The sequence below is a fragment of the Manihot esculenta genome, chromosome 12, assembly GCF_001659605.2.
Source record: "Manihot esculenta cultivar AM560-2 chromosome 12, M.esculenta_v8, whole genome shotgun sequence".
Taxonomy (NCBI): Eukaryota; Viridiplantae; Streptophyta; class Magnoliopsida; order Malpighiales; family Euphorbiaceae; genus Manihot; species Manihot esculenta.
In genome coordinates, this window is record NC_035172.2 from 27,729,137 (window position 1) to 27,747,409 (window position 18,273).

Consider the following 18,273-nt stretch of genomic DNA (forward strand, 5'->3'; position numbering starts at 1 on the left):
CACAGGTTAAGCCTTGGTTCAGCAAAGAGTTTTTATTTTCACAGAAAATGTATGATCATGTATGAGATTTACAGGTACACAGAGAGTATAGCAGGCTTGCTATGGGTTCTGGCGGCCTTAAGCCGACCTGAATCCTAGCGCCGGTGACGGTCCATTTTGGGGTCGTTACAGATTGGTATCAGAGCCCTAGGTTCACATGATCGGACCTATAGAGACAGTGTCGGGCTCATAGAGGGTAGACGTGGTCAAGCACAATAGGAAATCATGTCCACTAGGATAGGGTCTTGAGTCCTATCTGTGATATGCCATGAGTTATGCATGTGCTTTATTGATGTTTATGTGCTAAAGTGCTATGTTATGTGTTGTTTTTCAGAGAGTAAAAGATGAGAGGAACTCGTCGATCAGCTCGATTGACTGGAGTCCCACCAGAGAGTGAGAGACCAACTGCTCATCCTCTTGCATTGCCAAGGGCAAGGTCCCAGAGATCTAGCAAGGAAGGTACGTCAATAGACCCTAGAAGGTTTGTAGACGAGAGCAGAAGAGGTACAGCTAGGGGAGGAAGATCAGAGGAAAGGAGGGAGGCAATGGAGATTGACCAGTCTAGAGATGACAGTATGGGTATAGGCAGATTTGAGGAAGGTATGGGAGAGTCGCAGGGAGGTGCTCAGACCTCAGGTTTTGGCTATCCAGAGTATCCGATGGGAGGTATGTCGGAGTACTCTAGTTTTGTGCCATATCCTCCTTACATGCCATATATGCCTTATCCTCCTTACTATCCACCATATCCTATGTATCCACCTTCCCCTACCCATCCAAGTGCAGCACACTCAGAGCCAAATGACCCAGTACCACTGTAATACCCGGCTAGACTCCGGTATCGGAATTTCTACCGTCCGGTGGAATCTCGGATGTCGGGAGCCTCTAGTAGGGTAGAATCATGTTTTTGTAAAATGTTTTAAGGTATTTCATGGTTTTAAGTAAAATGGAAATGAGTTTTTGCATGAAAACAACCTTGAAGGAAAACTCAGGTTCGGCCGCCGAACCTCAAGTTCGGCCGCCGAACATGCATGCCTTCGGGAGCACCTTTAGGCCCCCGAAAGCATAAGTGAGGGAAGTCCAGGTTCAGCCGACGAACCTCAAGTTCGGCCGCCGAACATGGCATGCATGCGGAGGCACATTCGGCCTCCGAACGTGGCCTGGCCAGCCACTATAAAAGGGTCCCTTAGCCGAAAACGGGCGAGCTTTTCCCCATTTTTGGCCAAGGTGAGCTTTCAGCCGCCCCTCACCGATCTTTGATGTTTTTCCTCTAGATCTTTCAAGTTTTTCATTTGTTTTAACTTCGTTTTGAAGATTTGAGCTTTTGAGCAAAGTTTTGGAGCTTTGAGGTTCAAGAACTCAAATCTCTCCCAACTCCAAGTTTGGTCGCCTCTACTCTCGATCTTCAAGAGGTAAGAGTCGATCTCTAGCTTATATTATGTTTTAAGTAAGTTTTATGAAGTTCATGGGGGTAGAATGCATGTTTAGGTCATAGTATGTTTATGGGTATAAATGTATGTTCTTGAGCAATGTGGCTTGTAATGTGTGTTTGATGTGTTGTAGTTGGGGTTTAAGGTAGTTTGAGACCCCTAGGAGCTTGAATGCATGTTTTGGTTGAGCTAAATGCATGTTGGTTTGAGTTTGGAGGCATTTGTGCATGTTTGAACCGAGTTTCTGCCCCTTGGGAGAAACCAGGTTCGGCAGCCGAAGGGACTTTCAGCCGCCGAACCCTCTTGTGGAGGCAGCCTTCGGCTGCCGAAGCTTGCCCCCGAAAGGAGACTTTCGTCTCTGTCTGGGAGTTTCGGCCGCCGAAAGTGCCGCCGAACATGCATGAGTTTCGCCTCTGTCTGGGAGTTTCGGCCGCCGAAGGTGCCGCCGAACCTACCTGACTTTCGGCTCTGGAGGGACTTTCGGCCGCCGAACCTGCCGTCGAAAGTGCCCTGTCCAGCCTTTTCTTGCATGTTTTTCTATGATTATTCCATGATGTTTTAGGGGGTTTTTGGGGGATAGTTTAGAGTTATGTTCACGTATGTTTGGTCCCTCATTTGAGTCCACCTATGTAGGTTCGGACTCGAGGAACCGAGGACCCCAGCAGTGAGTCTGTTGCCCCAGTGTCTGGTCAAAGCTATCCAGAGGTGAGTGGAATAAACCTTTATGTTTTTAAGCAAACTGATTGTATAGTTTGAGCACGTTCATGCATCATGAATGCCATGTGATGAATTAGGTTGCTTGCATTAGAATTCACGAATATGTTGCATTGCATATTTTAAATGTTGATGTGGATGAATGTTGGATGATCCATAGCCCTAGATCTATGATATGACGATGTGATATGTACGGTACGGAAAGTAAGACCAGTGGGACCCATTCTACGTTCGCTGGCACTATGTAAGGGAAAGACCAGGACCCATTCTACGTTCTGGCACAGTTGGACCATGTTATGTTATGATATGTAAGGGAAAGACCAGGACCCATTCTACGTTCTGGCACAGTTGGACCATGTAGAGGGCTATTGGTGACAGGTTCATCCTTGATGTGATTAGCTGTGATGTGATGCATTCCATGACCCATATGATTTAAATGTTTTTATTATTCTGCTCACTGGGCTCTAGTAGCTCACCCCTCTCCCATTTTTCCCCAGGATTGCAGGTACAGGGTAGACCAGGAGGTTTACAAGAGTGATAAAGTCTGATATATGTAATAGATAGTGTGGACATGATAAATGTATTAATGTTATGTAAAAGTATAGTTTCAGACATGTAATGATATTGAGGATTAGATATTGTGCTTGACATTGTGTATGAGGTATCCCTTTTATCACATGATCAAAATGTTTTATTATGTTCATGAAAGCCAACTCATCTTATGATGTATTGCCCATTGGGGCATTGATGAGATCCCACAGAGGGATCATGATTATGATTATGACCATGTACAATGCTATGTTCAGGTTGAGTTGGATGTATGAAAGAAAAGTTTTAAATTTTTATGTTTTTTTCTTGATCATGTATGGGATTAAACAGGTTTCCAGGATGTATGTTTGGCTTGCTACGGGTCCCGGCGGCCTTAAGTCGACCCGGATCCTAGCGCCGGTAGCGGTCCGATTTTCGGGTCGTTACAACCACCATTAGAACCAGTAGCCCCTGTTGTTGACAGACATCAACCTAGCTCATCTGGAGGTAAAGTGCAAATGACGGAGTACTTGAAATTGGATGCTCCTAAATACAACACGGGAGATAATCCATTTGATTACCTCAGAGCAGTTAGGATGATAACCAGTGAATTGGGAGCAGATGATAGGAGAGCCATTGAAATGGCAGGTTTCACATTGAAATGCAAGAAGGCCAGAGAATGGTTCAAGAATTATGTGGAACCTAGGATGAATAATATGTCTTGGGGAGAGTTCGCCAATGAGTTTGCAGGGTGGGCTTTTCCTAACAGTTCTCGGGAGATGAAAGTGATAGAGTTTGAACAGTTGAGACAGACAGATGAGATGAGTGTTGATGAATTCACAGATAAGTTCCTGGATTTGCTTCAGTACGTGGGTCAAGCCTATGATACTGATCAGAAGAAGGCAAGGAGATATACTATGAGATTGCATCCCAGGTATTCTTCCTTGATTCTTCTAGCAGAAAAGGAGAGTTTCCACATGATAGTGGACGCAGCCAGGAAAATGGCAGCTAGTGCCAATATTCAGAAACAGTCAAAGGCACAGGCTTCGGGTTCTAAGGCCCCCAGTTCAGGCACTTCAGGCAGCAAGAGATGGGATAGAGCAAAAGGAACAAAGAGTAAGTTCTGGAGTAAAGTCAAGTCAGGTCTGGGAATAGGGAGTGGCTCAAGCTCTGGCACAGCTCCAGTCTGCAGAAGATGCGGAAAACCACATGGAGGAGTTTGTCGGTTGGGATCTACAGCTTGTTTTAGATGTGGACAGGAAGGGCATATTGCTCGGGATTGTCCTCAGGTGACTTTTGCACCATCCCAGCAGATGAGTTCAGGCAGTGTGGTACAGCCAGTTGTACAGCCAACAGCTCCAGTCATACGTCAGAGTAGTGGCAGAGGTAGAGGGAGAGGGGCAGCCTCTACTTCAGTAGCAGGTTCCCGAGGTGGAAATCCGGTAGCCCCAGCACGGATTTTCACAGTAACACAGGAGGAGGCTAACACTTCGAACACAGTGGTGTTAGGTAATCTCATCATTGGGTGTTCAGATGTGTATGCTTTGATGGACCCCGGTGCTTCTCATTCCTTTATTGCTTCGAGAGCCATAGAGAGATTGGGTTTGATTAGTTCTGAGTTAGAGTATCCTCTCTGGGTCAGTGGACCTAAATGTGACCCATCAGTGGCAGTGTCAGTCTGTCGTTTCAGTCCAGTGTTCATAGAGGGTAGATGCCTTCCAGCTGACCTTGTGGTTCTAGACTTGACTGATTTTGATGTCATTCTAGGGATGGATTGGCTATCTGCATATAGTGCTACTTTGGACTGTAGAGAGAAGCTAGTGAGTCTCAGAGACCAGGATGGGTCAGAGTGTGTCTTCAGAGGAGACAGGAGAGGTACACCCAGAGGTATGATTTCAGCCCTTCAGGCTCGTCGTTTGCTTAGGAGGGGTTGTCAGGGGTTTCTAGCTCATGTGAGAGAGCTAGACAGTCAGGTGAGGGAACCAGCCGCAGTACCCGTAGTCTGAGAGTTTCTCGATGTATTCCCAGACGAACTTCCAGGACTTCCACCTGATAGGGAGATAGGGTTTGAAATCGAATTGCTGCCAGATACCAGACCTATCTCTATTCCTCCCTACAGGATGGCGCCAGCAGAGTTAAAAGAGTTAAAAGAGCAGTTGCAGGACTTGGTAGATAAGGGTTTCATCCGCCCTAGTACCTCACCTTGGGGTGCTCCAGTGCTCTTTGTCAGAAAGAAGGATGGATCCCTCAGACTTTGTATCGACTACAAACAGTTGAACAAGGTCACTACCAAGAATAGGTATCCTCTACCTAGGATTGATGATCTATTTGACCAGCTAGCTGGAGCAGGTTATTTCTCGAAAATAGATCTGAGATCCGGATATCATCAGTTGAGAGTCAGAGAGGCAGATGTGCCTAAGACAGCTTTCAGGACCAGATATGGGCATTATGAGTTCTTAGTGATGCCGTTCGGGTTGACTAACGCCCCTGCAGCATTCATGGATCTCATGAACAGAGTTTTCAGTGAGTTTCTGGATCACTTTGTCATTGTTTTCATCGATGATATTTTAGTGTATTCCAGAGATGCAGAGGAGCATGCCCAGCATCTGAGGATAGTTCTGCAGACACTGAGAGAGCATGGTTTGTATGCCAAGTTCTCAAAGTGTGAGTTTTGGTTGAGGAGCATTTCCTTCTTGGGACATGTGATATCAGCAGAGGGTATTGAGGTAGACCCCAAGAAGATAGAGGCTGTAGCTAACTGGCCCAGACCCACTACAGTGACTGAGATTAAAAGCTTTCTGGGACTGGCAGGTTACTACAGGAGGTTCGTTCAGAATTTCTCAAAGATAGCGGCTCCTATGACCAAACTAACTCAGAAGAACCAGAAGTTTGTCTGGTCAGACCAGTGTGAAGAGAGCTTTGAGGAGCTCAAGAGGAGATTGACAACAGCACCAGTGTTAGCTCTGCCTGTCAGTAATGAGGATTTCACAGTGTTCTGTGATGCATCTCGAGTGGGATTGGGCTGTGTTTTGATGCAGAGTGATAGGGCGATAGCTTATGCTTCTAGACAGTTGAAGAAGCACGAGTTGAATTACCCCACCCATGACCTAGAGATGGCAGCAGTTGTCTTTGCACTTAAGATGTGGCGGCATTACCTCTATGGGGTTAAATGCGAGATCTTCACTGATCACAAGAGTTTACAGTACATCTTGAGTCAGAGAGAGCTGAATTTGAGGCAGAGAAGATGGGTAGAATTGCTCAGTGATTATGACTGTACGATCCAGTATCATCCGGGTAAGGCGAATGTGGTGGCAGACGCCCTAAGCCGGAAATCACTAGGCAGTTTATCCCATATAGCAGCAGAGCGAAGACCAGTCGTGATGGAGCTTTACAAGCTCTTAGAAGAGGGATTACAGCTAGAGTTGTCTGGTACAGGTGCGTTGATAGCACAGATGAGAGTGACACCTGTGTTTCTGGAGCAGATAGCTCAAAGACAGCACGAGGACCCAGAGTTGATGAAAATTGCCAGGACTGTTCAGTCAGGCAACAATGCAGAGTTTAGATTTGACAACAAAGGGATCCTCCGTTATGGGAGTCGACTTTGTGTACCAGATAGAAGCAGTGTGAAGGAAGACATTATGAGGGAAGCTCATAATGCGAGGTATAGTATTCACCCAGGAGCCACCAAGATGTACCAGGATCTGAAAAAGGTCTATTGGTGGCCAGCCATGAAGAAAGAAGTGGCGCAGTTTGTGACCACCTGTGAAGTTTGCCAGCGGGTGAAACTAGAACATCAGAAACCAGCCGAAATGCTTAACCCATTATCGATTCCAGAGTGGAAATGGGAGAACATAGCGATGGATTTTGTAGTGGGTTTACCAGCAGCGTCCAACAGGATAGACTCTATATGGGTGATTGTGGACGGACTCACAAAATCTGCTCATTTTCTTCCAGTGCGAAATAACTATTCTGTGGATAAGTTGGCACAGGTCTATCTGGATGAGATAGTAAGATTACATGGTGTTCCAGTGTCGATAGTGTCAAATAGAGGACCTCAGTTTACCTCTAGATTTTGGCGAAGTCTGCAGAGTGCGATGGGCACGAGACTGAATTTTAGCACTGCTTTCCACCCACAGACTGATGGACAGTCAGAAAGGACCATCCAGACCATAGAGGATATGCTTCGACTGTGTGTGTTAGACTTTGGCGGTTCTTGGAGGCAGCATCTACCTTTGGTGGAGTTTGCCTACAATAACAGCCATCATGCTAGCATAGGGATGGCTCCTTATGAAGCTTTGTATGGGAGGAAGTGCAGATCCCCTGTTTGCTGGGAAGAAATAGGAGAGAAGGCTCTTGCAGGGCCAGAGTTAGTAGAGATTACCAGTAGAGTAGTACCCATGATCAGAGAGAAAATCAAAACAGTGCAGAGCAGACAGAAAAGTTATGCAGACGTTCGCAGAAAGCAGTTAGAGTTCCAGGAGGGTAATTGGGTATTGCTGAAAGTGTCTCCAATGAAAGGAGTGGTTCGTTTTGGGAAGAAGGGTAAGTTAGCCCCACGATACATTGGACCCTTTGAGATTTTGCAGCGGATCAGAAATGTGTCGTATAAGCTGGATTTACCTGCTTCTATGGAGAGAATTCACCCGGTATTTCATGTTTCTATGCTACAGCAGTTTGTGTCAGATCCGAATCAGGTTCTGAGTGAGCCTGAGGTGGAGATTCATACAGATCTCACCTATATAGAGCAGCCAGTGCGGATTCTGGACACGCAGATCATACAGCTAAGGAACAAGGAAATTCCGATGGTGAAAGTTCTGTGGAACCACCATAATCTTGAAGAGTGTACCTGGGAGACGCGGGAGTCGATGCTTCAGCAGTATCCATATTTGTTTTGAGGTTCGTTTCCTCCTTTTTGATGTGTTATTTGTGTGTTATAGGAACATTCGAGGACGAATGGTCTTAAGGGGGGAAGAATGTAATACCCGGCTAGAGCCTGGCAGCGGCATTCTACTTTCCGGTGGAGTCCGGGATGTCGGAAGTCTCTAGAAGGGTTAGATTTATATATTTCCCACATGTTTTGATATGTTCATCAAGTTTTATGCATAAGGAAATGAGTGTTTGAGTGAAATGAACCAAGGCAGAAAAGCCAGGTTCGGCCGCCGAAGTTGAGGTTCGGCCGCCGAACATGCATGGCTTTCGGTTTCACGTGTGGCCGCCGAAGGTGGTCTGGCCAGCCACCTATAAATGGCCCTCAGTCGGTTGAAGCGGTAAGAGCACCGTTTCTTTCACTTGCTGAGGTGAAACTCTGTCCTTTGTGAGTATTCTTTCATGTTTTCATTAAATCATGCAAAGATTTGATTAGTTTTTATGATCTTTTGAAGGTTTTAAGCTAAAAACTCAAAGTTGTGAAGTTTGGAGAGTTGGAAGGCAAGTTGCTCCAAAACTCCACGTTAGGATCGGTCATCTTCTTGATTTCAAGAGGTAAGTAAAGATCCTGAGCTTGTTTTTATGTTTTATGAAGGTTTTATGGGGTTTATGGAGAGAGTTGCATGCATAGGGTAAAAAGAGAGGTTTTGATGATTTTGTGCATAAAGCTTGTTTCTGTATTGTTTGTGTTGTGTGTTTGGGGTTTTTAGGTAGTTGTTGACCCCTTTGAGCATATACATGCGTGTATGCAAGTGGAGGAAGTGTGGTGTGCAGTTGGAGAGGAGTTTGGTGCATTTGGCGAGAGGCAGGGCAAGTTTCTGCCCTGCTGATGAACTCAGGTTCGGCAGCCGAAGGTACATTCGGCCGCCGAACCCATGAGGAGGAGAGAGGAGGTGGCTTCGGCTGCCCAAACTTGCCCCCGAGCTTTTGAACTTTCGGCTCTGGAGGGAAGTTCGGCCGCTGAAGGTTCCGCCGAAGGTTAGAGACTTTCGTCTCTGGAGTGCCTTTTGCCCTCCGAAACTTGCCCCCGAAAGGGTTCGGCTGCCGAAAGTGGAAGTTCGGCCGCCGAAGGTGCTTGAGTTTCGTCTCTGGAGAGGACTTTCGGCCGTCGAACCTGCCGCCGAAAGTGTTCTGTCCAGCTTTCCTTTGCATGCTTTGCATGGATGATAGAGTGAGGTTAAGGGGATTCTTGGGGAATGTAATAGAGTTGGTCATACGCTAGTTTGGTCCCTCATTGGAGTCTATTTGTATAGGTACAGACCAGAGGAACCAGAGAGAGGAGCAGTGAGTACTGCTCCAGAGTGTTCAGAGCCTGCAGAGTCAGTCCAGTTAGCCAGAGGTGAGTGGAACGAAACTTAACTCTTTTACTTGCACAATGGAATGTTTTAGCATATCTCATGCATCATGATTATGCAATAGGTTGATTGCATTAGTATCCACGAATATGTTGCATTGCATCGTTATTTGGTGATGTGAGTGAATGCTGAATGATCCAATAGTCTCAGACAGGAAGTCCAGGAGGCTTTGACTACGCCCTGGCAGGTATAGAGAAGTCCAGGAGCCTTTGACTACGCCCTGGCAGGTATATAGTAAAGTCCAGGAGCCTTTGACTACGCCCTGGCAATTGTAAGTACAGAGGTGTTATATACACATATACATATATGACAGGAAGACCAGGTGCTCGATGCTACGCCCTGGCACAGAGTTACTGGGACTATGTGGTGACAGGTTTACTCTTGATGTGGATTGACTGTGTTATGACGCATTCCATGAGATCATGTTTTCCTGAGATGTTTTACTGTTCTACTCACTGGGCTATAGAGCTCATCCCACTCCCTTAACCCCAGTTTTGCAGGTTCAGTGTACAGGGTAGAGAGGAGATCAGCAGAGTGCCAAAAGAGTAAAGAGTAAAGAGAATTGTAATAGTGTAGAGTGGACATGTACTATTCCAGAGATGTACTAGTTATGTTATCAGTTACAGATGTGCTTGACTTAGTCGTTTGAGTTGTAAATCTATTGTTATGTACATGATCTGTATATGTATATGTTTTACTGAGTATGTGAAAAACCAGGCTTAACAGGTATGAGTTAACCCATCTAGAGCAAGCTCTAGTCAGGGGTACAGAGTACAGAGTACAGAGTACAGAGTACAGAGATAGTGCATGCACAGGTTAAGTCTTGGTTCAGCAAAGAGTTTTTATTTTCACAGAAAATGTATGATCATGTATGAGATTTACAGGTACACAGAGAGTATAGCAGACTTGCTACGGGTTCTGGCGGCCTTAAGCCGACCTGAATCCTAGCGCCGGTGACGGTCCATTTTGGGGTCGTTACAGATATGCCCAAGCACACGAAGGACAAAATAAAGAAGAGTGCAAAATACTATGTCTAAGATGAACCATACCTGTGGAAGCACTGTTCTGACCAAGTGATAAGGAGATGCATTCCAGATCAAGAAATAGCCTCAGTCCTTACATTTTGCCATTCATACAATTGCGGTGGACACTTTGGACCACGAAAAATAACCCACAAAATCCTTGAAAGTGGACTATTTTGGCCTAATATTTTTCGAGATGCCTATTTATTTTGCAGATCATGTGCACGATGCCAGCAGTCTGGAAACTTAAGCAATAGAAATCAAATGCAGCAAAATCCTATCATGGTTTGCGAGATATTCGATGTATGGGGGATAGACTTCATGGGGTCATTCCTGCCATCCTTTGGATATACTTATATAATCCTCGCAGCAGATTATGTATCTAAATGGATAGAATGCAGCAGTTGAACAAAATGCAGCAGCTTGTCTTGACAGAATTGAAGCCAGAATGACACATATGGAGAGCATGAATGTAACGACCCGGAAACCGATACCCCTCTATAACGGCCCGAACCGCTACCGGCGCTAGGATCCAGATCGGCTTAAGGCCGCCATGACCCGTAGCAAGCCAAACATACCTCTTATCACCTGGTCAAATCCCATACATGATCAAAACTTTAACATAAAAACTTAAACATTTGATGTATATCCCGAGCCTGACCTGTATGCGATATAACTGAAAACATAAAGAAACCCCCTACTAGAGCCCTCATCAAAACTCTAGCTGGGTCAACATAACATACATCAAGCCGGAGTCACATCCAAAGAACTAGAACCTAACCTGTGCATGCATCAAACCACAAACATAAGACCTCCACTAGGGTCCTCATCAAACTCTAGCGTGGTAAACAACACATGCCACAAGATTAGTTCAAACACAACTCAACATTAAACCATAACATACATCATATACTAAACAACGACTAACCAAGTCTTAGGGCAGAGCATAGTACTAATACATAACACAACTCTACTATACTCGCATTACATTACATTTCATTATCTTACAATCCATTATCTCAATTTACATTACATGTCCACACAACTCTAATCTATTACATAAGCACAACCTTAACTCTTGAGACTTCCCGGTCGACCTTCTACCTGCAACACTGGGGTTAGGGGAGAGGGGTGAGCTAAAAAGCCCAGCGAGTAGAAACAAAGAAAACAGTTCATTAATTACATGCTTTCATGAAATGCGTCACAGCACAAACATTTCACATAACGGATGGACATGACCACCAAAACTCCCTCTGTCTATAACAAATCATGGTGCCCGGCCCTTCGGGCTCCTCAGGACTTCATTATGCCCGGCCCTTCGGGCTCCTCAGGACTTCATTAACATAACATATCTAGTGCTATTAGGGTCGCCTTGGTCCATCCACATCAACAGTAAATAATGCAATGCGTCATATTCGTGTAACTAGTGCGATCAACCTATTACATATAAACATGATGCATGAACATGCTTTCGGCATTTGATTTCGTAAAATAAAAGATTAAGTTTAGTTCTACTCACCTCTGGCAGACGCTGGACTGACTCTGCAACAGCTAACACTGATGGCCTCCTCGGTCCCTCGGGTCCGATCCTACACAGGTGGACTCGAATGAGGTGCCAAACACACTCTAAACAACTCATAAATAACTCCCCAAAAACCCCTTAAAACAACCTCAAAACAACACTTAAACATGCATAGAAAATAACCATGAAAAGGCTGGATAGGGCACTTTCGGCGGCACCTTCGGCGGCCGAATGTCCCTTCCAGAGACGAAAGTCATGCAGGTTCGACGGCAGGTTCGGCGGCCGAAGCCTCACTCCAGATCCGAAAGTCAGGCACCTTCGGCGGCCGAAAGTCTGCTCCAGATCCGAAACACAACTTTCGGGGGCAAGGTTAGGCAGCCAATCCATACGTCGACAGGCAGGTTCGGCGGCCGAAACCACCTTCGGCGGCCGAATCTGAGTTCATCCAGAACTCAGCCTTTTATGCATACAAGCCTCCAAACCTTCCAAACACCCCAAACAAGCACCCAACGTCTCCAAAACATGCATAAACCCTTAACCATGCAGAAAGGAGCTTAAACAAGCTTAAACTCCAATAAATAACATCATAAAGCACACATAAATAGCTTATGACCCACATAAGCCAAAACCATCAAAACTACTCAAAACCTCACTTGCTCTCTCCCAATCATGCATACACTCTCCCACATGGATAAAGGAGCATAAACTAACATAAACTCCCTGACACAAACATCACATAACATACATTGGGCATAAAACCCACATAAACTTAAACATGCATATCTACCCATACTCAAACATTAAAACTTCCTTAAACTTACTTAAAACTTCATTAAAACACAAGGAAAGCAAGGATCTACACTTACCTCTTGAAGATCGAGGGGTGGTGCGATCCCTAACTCGGAGGTGTGGAGGATCCAAGCTCCAAAAGCCTCCAAGCTCCCAAAACTCCTATTTAAGCTTCAAAACTTCAAAACAAGGGTAGAACTCATGAAAACTTGAGGGATGGGTAGAGAAAGCATGAAAACGACCAAAGGAGAGTATGAACTCACCTGAGCTCGAGAATGGGGAGAAAACTCGCCCATTTCCGATCTGAGGGCTCTTTATAGGTGGCCTGGTCAACAACCTTCGGCAGCCTAACGTGCCCCCTAAACTCATGCATGTTCGGCGGCCGAACTTGAGGTTCGGCGGTTGAACCTTGGTTCGTTCAAACAAGGCTTTCGGAGGCCAAAAGCGCTCTCGAAACCTTCCCATGTTCGGCGGCCGAACTTCACTTTCGGCGGCCGAACCTGGCAAATGCCTCCTTGATCTTTTCTTTTCAAAACTAAATTCTTTTCCATTTAAAACCACAAAATCATGTGAAAACATTTTAGAAACACATTTTACCCCTCTAGAAGCCTCTGGCATCATCAAAATTCCAGATTCCAACAGATATTCCGCCAGAAGGTAGGGATTCCGATGCCGGAATCTAGCCGGGTATTACATTCTTCCCCCCTTTAAGAACATTCGTCCCCGAATGTTCCACAAACAAACAGGCATTCTCAAAACATAGCATCAATCATACATAAACAAGCAAGCAAACAAGCAAGCAAAGCCTAAAAACCTCTCTCCTAAAAGAGAGACACACGGGTACTGCTGGAGTAAGAACTCTCGGGTCTTCCAGGCACACCTTTTCCCAAAAGAAACACCTTAGCAATACCCAATCTTCTCCTGAACTCCACTGGCTTCCGCTGCGCTTCTCTGATCCTTACTCTTCTCTTTTCATCTTTACTAACTGACTTCTTCTCATTGCTAACCCAAAACTAACTCTACCTCTCACAGGTAGTACCCGGATTTTAGATCTATCTTGGAAAACAAATAGCTCCTACTTGCTGTCCCAATAGATCATCCATCCTGCATGGGAATACCTGCCCTTGGTAGTGACCTTGGTCAACTACTTACAGTCGTTACAAAGTCTCAAGGATCCATCCTTCTTTTCCCACAACAACACTGGAACACTCCAGGGTGAGGTACTAGGTCGGATAAAACCCCTTGTCTACCAAGTCTCGCCACCATTCCTACAACTCTCACAACTCTGTAGGTGCCATCCTGTAGGGAAAGATAGAAATGGTTCTGGTACCAAGTACCACTTCCATTCCAAACTCTATCGCCCTAACTGATGGTAAACCTGACAGCCCGCCTGGGAAAACATCTAAGACTCTCTCTCTACAACTGGCACTGAGGCTGGTTCCCTGACCTGACAGCTAAACTCTCAAACAAGAGCTAGAACCCTCTGACAACCCCTCCTACGCACCCTACGAACCTGACAGGTTGACATCAAACCTCTAGGCATCCCTACTGTCCCCTCAACAGACTACCTCTGACCCATCCTGTCCTCTGAACCTGACTACCTTGTCTCTGCGGACCAAGATAGCACTACAAGTAGAAAAACCCAATCCATCCCTCGATTGACGTCCAGACAGTCAAGTCTAGGACCTCAAAGTCGGGTGGAAGGTATCGACCCTCAACTGACACAGAACTGAACCGGCAGACTGACTCTGCCACAGATGGATCACACTCGGGTCCACTGACCCAAAGAGAACACTCTAGTCCAGAAGCTATCAACTCAACCTCTCGACGGCTCCTAGAGCAACTAAAGAAAGAGAATACCAGGGTTCACAAAAACATACACATCAGAACCTTTGAAAGTGAGCGTACCTGACACCATCAGGTTTGATGTGTCTGCCTCTTGCTGAGCTTGGGTAAAAATCCGAGTTGGAGCTGACGGACCTTCTCCACGGAAACCCTCAGAAGAAAAGGCTGACCCTCTTTCTCTGCCTCGACCACTAACCTGAAACATGGCTGAAGCTGCTGGCTGGGCCGCTCTACCTAAAGCTGCTTGCTGGGATTGAGCCATTCAGGACGCAGTTACAAAAATACACAATAAACTATAAATATTATTTAGATCAACTTATAAAAATTATCAATCAAAAAATTAGAATCTCATTAATTGATCGAACTAAAATTTATCTCATTTTAATTCTCAAATCACAAAAATCACTATTTAATGGTATCATAATAATTCGAATAAAATGGATAAAATTCACTTATCTAAATATTGGAGTCTCTGAAAGAAATTTTTCAATTTCCGATCAGGATATTAGTTTAAATAAGGATTTATCTCGGAATTTTGGAAGTTTATGGATTGATTGGGTTGAAGATAAGATTTGGATTAAAAAGAAAACTTTTTTCTTTAAAAAAAAAAAAAAACAGAGCTTTGCTCTATTTTTTCGTGAGGAAGAAGATGGTGAGTGTGCCGCAACCAAAGCTGTTTTTATTTTATTATTTTATTTTATTTTTATTTATTTATTTTAATAATTTATATATATATATATAAATTTATGGATTTTTTTTTAATAGGCCGGGTACGATAGCCTTCTTACTCGTCGAGACAGAGAGGAGAGTACAATGTGTAAATCCCATCAATTGTTAACGTGTATATATATATATATATGAAGAACGAGAGAAAGAAAGAGAAGAGATAAAGGAAAAGAGAGAAGGTTGAGAGATGTTAGAGGCGTGTTGAGAGGGGAAGAAGAAGGGAAGAAGAGTGGAAAATTGAGGATTTAGGGTTTTTATAGATTAATTAAGTTATTTGTGTAAATTTTTAGGACATTTTCATCTTATCATCGGTTATTAATAGTTTTAAATAATAGAAGGATTAATTAATCAAATTTTTTAAATGTGAGGGATGTTTTAATATATTTTTAAAAATTTAAGGACCAAGTAGTGGATTTTCCTAAACTATAGGGATAATACAGTAATTTTTCCTATATAAAACAATGGCAGCTGATTGATGAGTTCACTAAACAAATACAGAGCAGCGGTTGGATATGAAACCTACATCAGTTGCATCAAACCTCTAGTCCAAATGCTCCCTAACTCAAGAGCAAGTAATGAATCTAATGATTGTTGGGTTTAAACGTGGCACTAGAATCATAAAGTGAATTTGGGAAAGAAAAATCAATTGATTATCAATCAACTTCTTTTAAACAGATTCTTGCTGTTGAAGTTGAAGATATAAAGAGTCAGATCCCAAACGAGTGAGGTTAACATAATCTTGTGGATTATGAGCTGATAAACCAGGAAGTATGAGTCCATACCACCGAATCATCTTAAGAAACCAACCTTCCGAGTACTCTGCTCCCTTCACGCATGGCAAAACAAAGCTTCTTAACAGCTCCCACACAGCATTTACAAACCTGGGTATTGCTCCAAATGGCGAAAAATAATTCTTGTCTGGTTCTTCTTCTAACACCTGCCCTTTGTACTTGCTGTCGTAGTAGATGCATGTCCCAAAATGCTTGAACGAAAATCTTGAATTGTCGAAGGGCATCCTGGGAACGACATCGTTGCAATACACGAACCTCAAATATTTGATATTGTAAGCTTGCAGTTTACTTTCCATGAACTTCTTAAAGCCTTCATCTCCAACCCTAGGCTGTCCAAATGTATACACGCCTTCCAATCTCTCTAACAGTTCTGTCTGCTCATGCATTGCAAGAACGGCTACGAATAGAATTGCGAGGGCCCCACCCAAACTGTGGCCAGTCAATATGTATTTTGTTCTTTCATTTTGTTTCAGAAGTTCTACCAGCAACTTTCTTATCGTGTAATAAGCTAATGGTGTAGAGCTATGGTCGTCCTGTTCAAATTCTTCCGGCGGCGGCCAGCCTCTGTACATTAACAACCCTAATGCTTTCATGAAGCCGCCGTGAATTTTTCCCATGTCATGAAGCTCGTACCAGGAGATGTCAAAATCAGTACACCATGCATCTGTATCAAAGGGTTCAGTGCCTCTAAAGGCCACGACGATTATATCAGAATTTGCACTTCTGTCATGAAACATGATAGCTTTAGTCGTCTGTTTCTTTTGAAAATCTGCTCAGCAGTAGTTTCGATTTTTTTTTTTTCATGACATTAAAAAAAAATAGAGCCTAGTTAAACTTCGTAGTTTTCAGAAAAAAAAAATGAAGGAGAAGACGGATTAAATAGTTTCTTTTTTATAATATTTATTAAAAAAATGGGAAAATATAACAGGGACAAAGACAAAAAAAAAAGGAATATGTCCACAACTGGCATCTCCACATCCAAAAACCCCTTGCTAAGATACTAAAACCCACCAATGAAGAAAACCCTTTTAATATAAAATTTTTTCTATGCACATATTTATGTGGATCTAAATAATAAAATATAATTAAATGTGACCTATATTACAATTTTAGTGAAAAATTCTTAGATGAGTGTGATCCGGTTCACCGTGAACTCAGAACACACACGAGTCTCATATAATTTTTCTATATTCAGACACGTTTGTCTATATTTTAAGTCCATATAAATAAGGATTTAAATAAATATTTTTCAATTTTAGTCTATTTGTCATTATTTAGTAATCCGGTGTGTGATCAAGAATCTCTCTTAAACATAAACTAGACTGAACAATAAAAAAAAGCTAAATTGTTTCTTACCGTTCCAAAAGTTGAAATGTCCAATTAATTCCATCTGCACCAAATCATATATATTAATTAAAATCTTGGGTGAGAAAGTAATGGAATTTATAATCCATTATTATGTGATTATTGATGACTACTATATATGAATCAGATCAAACCTTCCAGTGATCTCTGACAACATTTTCGACAAAGGCCCGATTCTCATATGAAATCTTAGCAGCCATTACAGCTAGTGCACTGTAGTATCTGCAATGCCCAGGCTTGATGTTCTTGTCCAAATGCACACGCTGGTCCATAAATCCCAAAGTCGACAAGAACGTTCTGGATTCTTTAACAGGCATCACCACCTTACCTTAAACCATGTCCTTTTTTCAGTTGTTACGTATTCAACAAAAAGATTTTAAGGTTAAATGAGACCAATCAATTAATAATTATACCTCGTAAAGCATTTAGCAAGAGCAGAAAACTGTTGCGATTACAGGAGACGAGGTTCAGCCACATCTCAAACCTTGATCCAAGCTTTGACGTTGGGTTGGCCAGAGATTGCAGAAGCTTCTGCGCAAAGAGAGAGACAAAGATGCGCAAGTTGCGAGGAAGATTTTCTTCCTTTCCGCTGGGGTAGTGCACGAATGCTTTCTTCTCCAGGTCATTGTTCAATAGGATGCCGAAAATATTGAAAAAACTCACATTTTCTGGTCTAAGCACCATGTAATTATCAGAGAACCTGTGATGAGACGCCATGCACAATAGCTAGATACCTCGTGATTGATGTTTGTATATCTGTAGTTCCATTTTTATGGTTTAAATACACATTCAAAAAACAGTTAAAATACACAAAAGGATCAGACGTGTTTGCTTGTCCAATGCATAAAGGTAGATGCCACTTCTCGTGAAAATTGCTCATATGCTTGGATTTTCTTTTAAATTTCCAATCCATTAAAATGTATTTGCCAGGCTATTCAAAAGTTGAATATCTTTGCCAACCAAAGATAAAGATGATTAACCTTTTATAATTCACTTTAAAGAACGGGAAGTAAATGGGATTTTTTGAGTTTCTCTATTTATTTATTATAAAATATTCACCTTGACAATGAAAAAATAAATAGAAGAGAACGGTCTCTCATTAATAAATTATTGATGCCCAGGAGTATCACCTCACTATGGTGTACCAAATCAATTATATTATAACATATTAATAAAAAAAATAAAAAAAATTACCAGCTAAAATCCACGTTACTATTAAATTTT

The 18,273-nt window shown here is 43.1% G+C and overlaps 1 protein-coding gene across 1 annotated transcript; it reads right to left on the reverse strand.

The window, feature by feature from the left end:
• Positions 1-15,249: 15,249 nt before the first annotated feature.
• LOC110628829 (triacylglycerol lipase OBL1) lies at positions 15,250-17,802 on the reverse strand. Its single transcript, XM_021775643.2, has 4 exons — positions 17,463-17,802; positions 17,184-17,377; positions 17,041-17,074; positions 15,250-16,453 (listed from the first exon to the last, which is right to left on the reverse strand). Exons 1-4 carry the CDS (start codon positions 17,764-17,766, stop codon positions 15,561-15,563), a joined length of 1,425 nt encoding a protein of 474 aa, XP_021631335.1. The 5' UTR covers positions 17,767-17,802; the 3' UTR covers positions 15,250-15,560.
• Positions 17,803-18,273: the final 471 nt, after the last annotated feature.